Raw genomic sequence first — 12,429 nt, 5'->3', positions numbered from 1 at the left:
TTCTTTGACTTGTGGTCCATATTAGCAAAACTGAGGTCTTTTCTGTAAAAGTAGAATCTATAAATGCCAATGAAGAAAACAGAACAGTGACCTTTATACACAAGTGATGTTTATATAGAATTCTGTTTACAGTGGACTTTTAGGATCTGTGTTAAATAGCATGTTGTATAGTGGTGACCTTTATAGACAGGTTTTGTTTATAGAGGTGGCCTTTATAGACAGGTTTTTGTTATAAAAAGGTGGGTTTTAGGGTAGGTTTGACTATATTACATATAGATGTTTTAAAAGGAGAAACTTTCATGAAGTTTTCATTATTCTTTACAGTAATTAGACCGCATCAATCATTTAAATTTTAAACTTAAACAGAAAATTAGGAATGGCTTTTGATTGATATTTGTCATCTGATGAAAATGCTAGAATAAATCTTGAACTAAAATTCAATTTTTGGAGGGCCAATACATAAACTTTTACTTCAATGGGCTTATTACAGCCAATGGCAATGGAACTGGGTGGGCTTATTATCAGACATGGGCTTATAACTGAATATATATACGGTATTGTACATAAAGACAGTATCTATTGACCTGCGCGAACGGTGACCCAGACATCTGGTTGGATCACAGCTTCAGCCTGTATGATGTAGTAGTCGATTGGACGGCCATTATCGTCTCCAGGAAACCAGTATAGCATGATTGTAGATGTGGTGACAGTGTGAGGATCAGCAAACACGCCCCCACATTCTCCTGGTGGTCCTATCAACAGAACATGTCAACATGACGTCATTAAATCATGTCATCACACACCAAACATTCTCCTGGTGGTCCTATCAACAGAACATGTCAACATGACGTCATTAAATCATGTCACCACACACCAAACATTCTCCTGGTGGTCCTATCAACAGAACATGTCAACATGACGTCATTAAATCATGTCATCACACACCAAACATTCTCCTGGTGGTCCTATCAACAGAACATGACGTCATTAAAACATGTCATCACACACCAAACATTCTCCTGGTGGTCCTATCAACAGAATATGTCAACATGACGTCATTAAATCATGTCATCACACACCAAACATTCTCCTGGTAGTCCTATCAACAGAACATGTCAACATGACGTCATTAAAACATGTCATCACACAACAAACATTCTCCTGGTGGTCCTATCAACAGAATATGTCAACATGACGTCATTAAAACATGTCATCACACAACAAACATTCTCCTGGTGGTCCTATCAACAGAACATGTCAACATGACGTCATTAAAACATGTCATCACACACCAAACATTCTCCTGGTGGTCCTATCAACAGAACATGTCAACATGACGTCATTAAAACATGTCATCACACAACAAACATTCTCCTGGTGGTCCTATCAACAGAACATGTCAACATGACGTCATTTAAACATGTCATCACACACCAAACATTCTCCTGGTGGTCCTATCAACAGAACATGTCAACATGTCGTCATTAAAACATGTCATCACACACCAAACATTCTCCTGGTGGTCCTATCAACAGAACATGTCGTCATTAAAACATGTCATCACACACCAAACATTCTCCTGGTGGTCCTATCAACAGAACACGTCAACATGACGTCATTCAAAACATGTCATCACACACCAAACATTCTCCTGGTGGTCCTATCAACAGAACATGTCAACATGACGTCATTAAATCATGTCATCACACACCAAACATTCTCCTGGTGGTCCTATCAACAGAACATGTCAACATGACGTCATTAAATCATGTCATCACACAACAAACATTCTCCTGGTGGTCCTATCAACAGAACATGTCAACATGACGTCATTAAATCATGTCATCACACACCAAACATTCTCCTGGTGGTCCTATCAACAGAACATGTCAACATGACGTCATTAAATCATGTCTCACACACCCAACCACTATAGAAAAAGATTAAATTTCCAGAGACAAAAGTAGATTGTTCCATAATTTTTTATCTAATTTTTTGTGTTTGTGTAATATGACATTATATGACGTCATCAAATGATAACGATATGACATAACGCTCCTATATTAAATGATATTACCATGGAGACACAAAGATAAAGCCAGGATTATAAGACTTCATCATTGACCTTGAAAACAGGTTCTTACAATATTCTTGTCATTGACAAAACGTTTGATTGTGAAAATTAAGCAAATTGTTTCTACTGTTGATAAAAATTGTGTATTTTACCAAGAACATTGAGTTCTCCTATACTGACGGCTTCGTTGAGTGGGGTCCTGGCAACACATTCGTACTGGCCCTCGTGTTTAAACTGCACATTCTTTATATATAATCCCTTGGAGTTGGAATGGGTACCCTGTCAATAAAAAGGTTACTGGGTCAACAAAGAGGTGATATCATTAACATAAAGGCAACACAAAGGTTACCATGGCAACACATAGGTTACCATAGCAACACATAGTTTACCATAGCAACACAGAAGTCACCAAGCGGCTGACTATATATGTACAGTGCTATATATATATATCTCATTAACATAAAGGTTGCCATGGCAACACATAGGTTACCATAGCAACACAGAAGTCACCCAGCGACTGGCTATATATATACAATGTTAGAACTCACCAACGTATAATGTACATCATTTGCGATATCCAGCTCTCTTCCGTTGAATTTCCAAGCATACATCAGATCCAGAACAGGATCATACGAAGCTTCACAACGAAGGAAGGCAGTGTCGTTGAGGTTGACATCCATCTTGGGTGCCAATATCCTGTTCATTGTGGTTCCCGCTGTAAGACGATTATTTACAGTAGAGATACAGCAAGATAATAAAATAGTAGGAATAACGGAACAAAAGAAAACAAATGATCATGTAAACTTTATCTCTTTTACAATAATTGCAAAACAAGATATACATACTTATATTAATCACGATTGTTGGCCCGATTGAAGCATGCAAGGAGTCTTACTGTGGAAGGAAACTGGTGAACCCGGGGAAAACCCATGTAGTCTGGCAGATGACCCCATTCCTTTTCAAGTCCGATTGGGAAATCGAACCCTGGCCGCCTAGGTGAAAGGCAAGTGTGTTACCACTGTGTCACCCGACTACCTGATTTTCTACGTCTGATTTGTACACCACTTTGATAATTAAACTTACTTCTGATGTTGACACGAGTTGAATCCACAGCTTCTCCATGTATATTGATTGCCTTACATGTGTAGAATCCACCATCGTTGGTGTTGATGTTGCTGATATGCAAATCTCCGTTTATGAGGATCTCAATGTTTCCTCCCGTGGAGAGCGGCATGTTGCCGTTTTTAAGCCACTCAATGTCTGCCTTAGGTGCGCCCTCGGGGTTACAAGATAAAGTCATGTTGCCTCGTATAGCAGCATCCTGGCTTTCCTTCATGGGGGATTTTGAAAAAGTCGGTGTGAAAGCTGAAAATGAATCAGATTGTGTAAGAGATATATAGGTTACCAAATAAAGTTGAGTGAAGAATTTGTAGGTTTTAAAACACTGGTGATCTTCATCGGCTTTGACCATCCCAGTAACAAAATTTGAGTTACCTTGTTACACAAGCCGACCAATTCTTAGATTAATGCTACTACATGTATATAGCAATGCATGATATTTCCAAATCTTCCCGGATACTTAATTCTGACTTGAGAAAATTGTTACCTTTCAATGTTTTATAATAGACCCAGAGATGTGTCCTAGAAAAGGTGTTACCATCGATATTAGTGTCGGAACGAACTTACAATCCCAAATGTAAATCTGAAGACTTGATAGAAAGGGAAAGAGACTTATTGCCGAGCAGGAGCTTATCGTCAGCCAAGGACGGTAAACTCTGAAGTGTGCCCCAGTAAAAGTTTTATCATGGACATTAGTGGCAGAACAAACTTACAATAAACTCTGAGCTGTGCCCCACTGAAGGAGGTGCCATGGATATTAGTAGCAGAACACTGGTACATTCCGTTGTGGGCGTCAGAATTTGCATTTGTGATGGTAAGAATGTTCTTGTTGACGGTCATGTCAGGCGTTGATGATGTAATCTCGACTCCATTGCGGTACCAGGTGTAGTACGGAATTGGTCGACCTCCGGCCTGACAGCGCCAAGTCAAATGGGCACCTTCGTCAATATGCTGTGGACGCAGCGGTACGAGAAAATAGGGCCGGGCTATCAACAGAAAACCAATTTACCTCATAATTATAAATTTTAATTTGAAGAGGTTGAAATATTATTGTAAATTAAACAGGAAGATGGAGTTTGAAACATGTTAATTTCACATTTCATAATCCTATCAAAACAATATTTTTTTATAGAACATACTGTAATTCATCTGTGAAAGACAGCAGGTCTAAGTAGGCCTCCTTATCGAATTCCAGTGTAAAATTTGAAAACATTTTTTTTCAAAAATCCTTATTTGAAGCCGATAAATTCAATGAAGAAATCTGAAACAACTATCACTGCATGCTAGCAGATATATACTTATTTCTGAAAATAAACGAAGAAAAAGTATCTTCAAAAGAAGGAGTCTTGAAAATAGGCAGTAAATATGAGTTTGAAAGTTTCAGATAAAAACTAAGAGGCTGTGATCATATGTCCTGAGGAAAATATATTATGAATTGAAATTTAAAGTTTTGTGAAATGAAATAATTAAACACTTTTATCAGTGGATATTGCAAAGAGTGTGATTTATGAAATGAATGTTCAGCTTGGAAGATTGGAAGGTTCTATTTTTAAATTTGTATTCTTATAAGCCACACATGTGCGCTCAAATTTACAGAAAAAATTATTTACATGACTGCAATACTAAAACTGCCCGAATGGTATTTCTTCAGTTTCAGACTGACCTTCTAGAGTGACAGTGACTGACTCAGAGTCACTGGCCGCATTTCCACGACTGACCAAGCATGTGTAAGTCCCCTCATCCTCTCGCTGGATGTCTTTGATGGTCAGTACACGGTTCAGGTCAGTGAACTTGGTACGGGCGGGGAGAGGTTTGCCAGCACGGCTCCACGAATAGGACCAGGAACTCTCGTAGTTCTTAGCTCTAGTAACAGATAATGGCAGATGTTCATTGATAAGTTCACTCTCACAGATAAACACACTCTCACAGATAAGGCCCCTCTCACAGATAAACACTCTCACAGATAAGTCCACTCTCACAGATAAACACTCTCACAGATAAGTTCACTCTCACAGATAAGTTCACTCTCACAGATAAGTCCACTCTCACAGATAAGTTCACTCTCACAGATAAGTTCACTCTCACAGATAAGTCCACTCTCACAGATAAGTCCACTCTCACAGATAGGTCCACTCTCACAGACAAGTCCACTCTCACAGACAAGTCTCCTCTCACAGATAAGTTCACTCTCACAGATAAGTTCAGCTCACAGATAAGTCCACTCTCACAAATAAGTCCACTCTCACAGATAAGTCCACTCTCACAGATAAGTCCACTCTCACAGATAAGTTCAGCTCACAGATAAGTCCACTCTCACAGATAAGTTCACTCTCACAGATAAGTCCACTCTCACAGATAAGTCCACTCTCACAGATAAGTCCACTCTCACAGACAAATCCACTCTCACAGATAGGTCCACTCTCACAGACAAGTCCACTCTCACAGACAAGTCTCCTCTCACAGATAAGTTCACTCTCACAGATAAGTTCACTCTCACAGATAAGTTCAGCTCACAGATAAGTCCACTCTCACAGATAAGTCCACTCTCACAGATAAGTCCACTCTCACAGATAAGTTCAGCTCACAGATAAGTCCACTCTCACAGATAAGTTCACTCTCACAGATAAGTCCACTCTCACAGATAAGTCCACTCTCACAGACAAATCCACTCTCACAGACAAGTCCACTCTCACAGACAAGTCTCCTCTCACAGATAAGTTCACTCTCACAGACAAGTCTCCTCTCACAGATAAGTTCAGCTCACAGATAAGTCCACTCTCACAGATAAGTTCACTCTCACAGATAAGTCCACTCTCAGAGATAAGTCCACTCTCACAGATAAGTCCACTCTCACAGATAAGTCCACTCTCACAGATAAGTCCACTCTCACAGATAAGTCCACTCTCACAGATAAGTTCAGCTCACAGATAAGTCCACTCTCACAGATAAGTTCACTCTCACAGATAAGTCCACTCTCACAGATAAGTCCACTCTCACAGATAAGTCCACTCTCACAGACAAATCCACTCTCACAGACAAGTCCACTCTCACAGACAAGTCTCCTCTCACAGATAAGTTCACTCTCACAGACAAGTCTCCTCTCACAGATAAGTTCAGCTCACAGATAAGTCCACTCTCACAGATAAGTTCACTCTCACAGATAAGTCCACTCTCACAAATAAGTCCACTCTCACAGATAAGTCCACTCTCACAGATAAGTTCAGCTCACAGATAAGTCCACTCTCACAGATAAGTCTCCTCTCACAGATAAGTCCACTCTCACAGATAAGTCCATTCTCACAGATAAGTCCACTCTCACAGATAAGTCCACTCTCACAGATAAGTTCACTCTCACAGATAAGTCCACTCTCACAGATAAGTCCACTCTCACAGATAAGTCCACTCTCACAGACAAATCCACTCTCACAGACAAGTCCACTCTCACAGACAAGTCTCCTCTCACAGATAAGTTCACTCTCACAGACAAGTCTCCTCTCACAGATAAGTTCAGCTCACAGATAAGTCCACTCTCACAGATAAGTTCACTCTCACAGATAAGTCCACTCTCACAAATAAGTCCACTCTCACAGATAAGTCCACTCTCACAGATAAGTTCAGCTCACAGATAAGTCCACTCTCACAGATAAGTCTCCTCTCACAGATAAGTCCACTCTCACAGATAAGTCCACTCTCACAGATAAGTCCACTCTCACAGATAAGTCCATTCTCACAGATAAGTCCACTCTCACAGATAAGTCCACTCTCACAGATAAGTTCAGCTCACAGATAAGTCCACTCTCACAGATAAGTCAACTCTCACAGATAAGTCCCCTCTCACAGATAAACACACTCTCACAGATAAGTCCACTCTCACAGACAAGTCTCCTCTCACAGACAAGTCCACTCTCACAGATAAGTCTCCTCTCACACATAAGTCCACTCTCACAGACAAGTTCCCTCTCACAGATAAACACACTCTCACAGATAAGTTCAGCTCAAAGATAAGTCCACTCTCACAGATAAGTCCACTCTCACAGATAAGTCTCCTCTCACAGACAAGTCTCCTCTCACAGACAAGTCCCCTCTCACAGATAAACACACTCTCACAGATAAGTCCACTTTCACAGACAAGTCTCCTCTCACAGACAAGTCCACTCTCACAGATAAGTCTCCTCTCACAGATAAGTCCACTCTCACAGATAAGTCTCCTCTCACAGATAAGTCCACTCTCACAGATAAGTCCACTCTCACAGATAAGTCCACTCTCACAGATAAGTCTCCTCTCACAGATAAGTCCACTCTCACAGATAAGTCCACTCTCACAGATAAGTCCACTCTCACAGATAAGTCCACTCTCACAGATAAGTCTCCTCTCACAGATAAGTCCACTCTCACAGATAAGTCTCCTCTCACAGATAAGTCCACTCTCACAGATAAGTCCCCTCTCACAGATAAGTCCACTCTCACAGATAAGTCCACTCTCACAGATAAGTCCACTCTCACAGATAAGTCCACTCTCACAGATAAGTCTCCTCTCACAGATAAGTCCACTCTCACAGATAAGTCCACTCTCACAGATAAGTCCACTCTCAAAGATAAGTTCAGCTCACAGATAAGTCCACTCTCACAGATAAGTCCACTCTCACAGATAAGTTCAGCTCACAGATAAGTCCACTCTCACAGATAAGTCTCCTCTCACAGATAAGTCCACTCTCACAGATAAGTCCACTCTCACAGATAAGTCCACTCTCACAGATAAGTCCACTCTCACAGATAAGTCCACTCTCACAGATAAGTCCACTCTCACAGATAAGTCCACTCTCACAGATAAGTCCACTCTCACAGATAAGTTCAGCTCACAGATAAGTCCACTCTCACAGATAAGTCCACTCTCACAGATAAGTCCACTCTCACAGATAAGTCCCCTCTCACAGATAAACACACTCTCACAGATAAGTCCACTCTCACAGACAAGTCTCCTCTCACAGACAAGTCCACTCTCACAGATAAGTCTCCTCTCACAGACAAGTCCCCTCTCACAGATAAACACACTCTCACAGATAAGTCCACTCTCACAGACAAGTCTCCTCTCACAGACAAGTCCACTCTCACAGACAAGTCTCCTCTGACAGATAAGTCTCCTCTCACAGATAAACACACTCTCACAGACAAGTCCACTCTCACAGATAAGTCCCCTCTCACAGATAAGTCCACTCTCACAGATAAGTCTCCTCTCACAGATAAGTCTCCTCTCACAGATAAGTCCACTCTCACAGACAAGTCTCCTCTCACAGATAAGTTCACTCTCACAGACAAGTCCCCTCTCACAGACAAGTCTCCTCTCACAGATAAGTCTCCTCTCACAGACAAGTCTCCTCTCACAGATAAGTCTCCTCTCACAGATAAGTTCACTCTCACAGATAAGTCCACTCTCACAGATAAGTCCACTCTCACAGACAAGTCTCCTCTCACAGATAAGTTCACTCTCACAGATAAGTCCACTATCACAGATAAGTCCACTCTCACAGATAAGTCCACTCTCACAGATAAGTCCACTCTCACAGATAAGTCCACTCTCACAGACAAGTCTCCTCTCACAGATAAGTCCACTCTCACAGACAAGTCTCCTCTCACAGATAAACACACTCTCACAGATAAGTCCACTCTCACAGACAAGTCTCCTCTCACAGATAAACACACGTCCACTCTCACAGATAATTCCATTCTCACAGATAAACACAATCTCATAGATAAGCCTACTCACAAAAAAACAAGCAGAGAAAAAATAACGTAAAAATGAAATTAAATCTAACTCAAAATTTAGAAAAAAAAATAGGACACTTTAGAAAACATCTCATAAATAGGGTGTTTGTGCACAGTAAGGTTTTGATTATGTCTCCAGATTAACCAAAGGTGTAAATAAATCGAACATAAGAGAAAACCACTACTGATAGTATTCTCTATATAGGTTTACTCACGATCCATAGGCAAAACACTCGAGTCGAAGATCCTCCCCTCTCATGGGAGGTTTCGGAAAGACAGCAATGAAATCATTGTGAATGTCTGGACCCCAATCGGCTCTGGCAGCTTCAAACAGAATTATTCAAAATATCTCTCCCTTTGTTGGCCAATTTTATCATATCTAATCATATTTTACCAATGACACATTCTGTTATCTGTGTTACGACACTTAACTTTCTCAGAGTCACTTAAAATATCATGAGACAAGAGAAAAAGGCAGGGAGTGAAAATATCACCATTTAAGGGTTTATGTCATCGGTTTGACCATATATATATGTATGTACATACCGCGTGGTACCTTAGTATCTGATACGCAGAATCTTGTACAATTGTATATGTTTTCACTTCTTATGAAATTTATGTGAAATCTGTAATAATTTTTTTCATTTAACCTTGCATGGAGGTTCAGAAAAGTAAAAATTCTTAGACTTGTTTCATCAATTTCATATCATATGGAAACACATGTTCGATCATTATATCATATTAATTATGTGATAAGTATACTTCTAATACATACCTGAGTCAGACACACTAAGGAAGATAGGTAGACTTGTCTTGCTTGGCGGCTGACTTGATCCTACCACTGTGGAGGATAGCCCCGCCAGTGTCACCTGACAGTAATAATCGGCCTGGTCTACACGAGTGACTTCTGTGAAGTACAGTTTCCCATTGGCTGATAAAAACATGTAGGGCATCAATTCCGTGTAGATGTACTCAAACCCTGAGCCACTGTAACTCTGTCTCATCCAGTTGTACACCACATCTGACGAAAGAACACGATCAGTATTAGAGAACAATAAGTATTAGAGAACAATAAGTATTAGAGAACAATAGGTTTAAGAGAACAATAAATTTAAGAGAACAATAAGTTTATGAGAACAATCAGTATTAGAGAACAATCAGTATTAGAGAACAATCAGTATTAGAGAACAATAAGTTTAAGAGAACAATAAATTTAAGAGAACTTTAAGAGAACAATAAATTTAAGAGAACAATAAATTTAAGAGAACAATAAGTTTAGGAGAACAATAAGTTTAAGATAACAATCAGTATTAGAGAACAATAAGTTTAAGAGAGAAATATGTTTAAGAGAACAATATGTTTAAGAAAACAATAAGTTTAAGAGAACAATAAGTTTAAGTAAACAATACATTTAAGAGAATGATAAGTTGAAGAGAACAATAGGTTTAAGAGAATAATATGTAATCAGTATAAGTCACTAGAATTACCTGGTTTATACTTGATGTCACTACAGGACACTACTGCTCCGTCGTAGGCTGTGGCTGGTACTGGGGCATCCTGGACATTGGAGAACTCTGCCAGGACTAAAAACGAAAACTTCCCATCAGTATCAACAAAGTCTGACAACAGTCAACGAAGACATCAGACTGACGAAAAAAGTTGTACAAGGTCACTGAAGGTCAAATTTACAGTCAAATGACAGTTGTATGAGGTCACTGAAGGTCAAACTTACAGTCAAATGACAGTTGTATGAGGTCACTGAAGGTCAAATTTTCAGCCAAATGACAGATGTATGAGGTCACTGAAGGTCAAACTTACAGCCAAATGACAGGTGTATGGGGTCACTGAAGGTCAAACTTACAGCCAAATGACAGTTGTATGGGGTCACTGAAGGTCAAACTTACAGCCAAATGACAGTTGTATGAGGTCACTGAAGGTCAAACTTACAGCCAAATGACAGTTGTATGGGGTCACTGAAGGTCAAACTTACAGCCAAATGACAGTTGTATGGGGTCACTGAAGGTCAAACTTACAGTCAAATGACAGTTGTATGGGGTCACTGAAGGTCAAACTTACAGTCAAATGACAGTTGTATGGGGTCACTGAAGGTCAAACTTACAGTCAAATGACAGTTGTATGGGGTCACTGAAGGTCAAACTTACAGTCAAATGACAGTTGTATGAGGTCACTGAAGGTCAAACTTACAGCCAAATGACAGTTGTATGGGGTCACTGAAGGTCAAACTTACAGTCAAATGACAGTTGTGTGAAGTCACTGAAGGTCAAACTTACAGTCAACTCACAGTTGTATGGGGTCACTGAAGGTCAAACTTACAGTCAAATGACAGTTGTATGGGGTCACTGAAGGTCAAACTTACAGCCAAATGACAGTTGTATGGGGTCACTGAAGGTCAAACTTACAGTCAAATGACAGTTGTATGGGGTCACTGAAGGTCAAACTTACAGTCAAATGACAGTTGTATGGGGTCAAAGAAGATCAAACTTACAGTCAAATGATAGTTGTATGGGGTCACTGAAGGTCAAACTTACAGTCAAATGACAGTTGTATGGGGTCACTGAAGGTCAAACTTACAGCCAAATGACAGTTGTATGGGGTCACTGAAGGTCAAACTTACAGTCAAATGACAGTTGTATGGGGTCACTGAAGGTCAAACTTACAGTCAAATGACAGTTGTATGGGGTCACTGAAGGTCAAACTTACAGTCAAATGACAGTTGTATGGGGTCAAAGAAGATCAAACTTACAGTCAAATGACAGTTGTATGGGGTCACTGAAGGTCAAACTTACAGCCAAATGACAGACGTATGAGGTCACAAAAGGTCAAACTTACATCCAAATGATAGTTGTATGGGGTCACTAACGATCTTTCCAAACTTGTTTTCCACCTCACATCTGTAATATCCAGCATCTTCCTCTTCATTGGGTTTCTGAATGGTCAGCTTTCCATTGGTCAGTGTGTAGCGGAGACTAGTGCTAGGAGATACCTTAACGACAAATAACATCAGAAGTGAAAATTTTATTTATTTTGAATTATGATAGCTACTAAACCAAATCTTGATATACATTTTAAAGAAATGTTCTTAACTGCAAAAAAACAGCAATTGCATCTTTAAAATACATGTACATCCTTGTTATATTAACTAATTACCTCCTCGTTAATGTTCCGTTCATCATCACCACGAAACCAGCGGTACGTAGGTGAGGGATTTCCCATGGCTCGACACTCCACATATGCCTGTTTGGATGACTGGATCATAATCACATCTTCGGGCATCTTTGTAAACTGTGGGCCGTACAACATGTCAACCTCACTTGTAACGTAGGTCCCGAATCCTGGCAGCAGAGTAAAGACAACATCACCATACTAAACACCTATAACCTTGTACTACATACAAAGTATTGTTTATTTGTTTTTTGTTTTTTGTTTCTATTTCATATCAAAATATCTGTACC

At 39.9% G+C, this 12,429-nt stretch overlaps 1 protein-coding gene across 1 annotated transcript in view; it reads right to left on the bottom strand.

The window, feature by feature from the left end:
* The window catches only part of LOC117322300 (contactin-like), a 37,706-nt gene that overhangs the window by 6,600 nt on the left and 18,677 nt on the right, over positions 1-12,429 (bottom strand). Inside the window, exons 7-17 of the mRNA XM_033877131.1 lie at positions 12,125-12,309; positions 11,807-11,960; positions 10,444-10,539; positions 9,732-9,977; positions 9,172-9,280; positions 4,857-5,056; positions 3,907-4,179; positions 3,158-3,439; positions 2,623-2,789; positions 2,227-2,353; positions 585-752 (exon numbers count right to left, since the gene is read on the bottom strand). Coding sequence (XP_033733022.1) covers positions 585-752; positions 2,227-2,353; positions 2,623-2,789; positions 3,158-3,439; positions 3,907-4,179; positions 4,857-5,056; positions 9,172-9,280; positions 9,732-9,977; positions 10,444-10,539; positions 11,807-11,960; positions 12,125-12,309 — 2,007 coding nt within the window. The remainder of the gene's footprint in view (positions 1-584; positions 753-2,226; positions 2,354-2,622; positions 2,790-3,157; positions 3,440-3,906; positions 4,180-4,856; positions 5,057-9,171; positions 9,281-9,731; positions 9,978-10,443; positions 10,540-11,806; positions 11,961-12,124; positions 12,310-12,429) is intronic.

The sequence above is a fragment of the Pecten maximus genome, chromosome 2 (assembly GCF_902652985.1).
Source record: "Pecten maximus chromosome 2, xPecMax1.1, whole genome shotgun sequence".
Lineage (NCBI taxonomy): Eukaryota > Metazoa > Mollusca > Bivalvia > Pectinida > Pectinidae > Pecten > Pecten maximus.
This window is presented reverse-complemented; position numbering and strand designations above follow the sequence as displayed.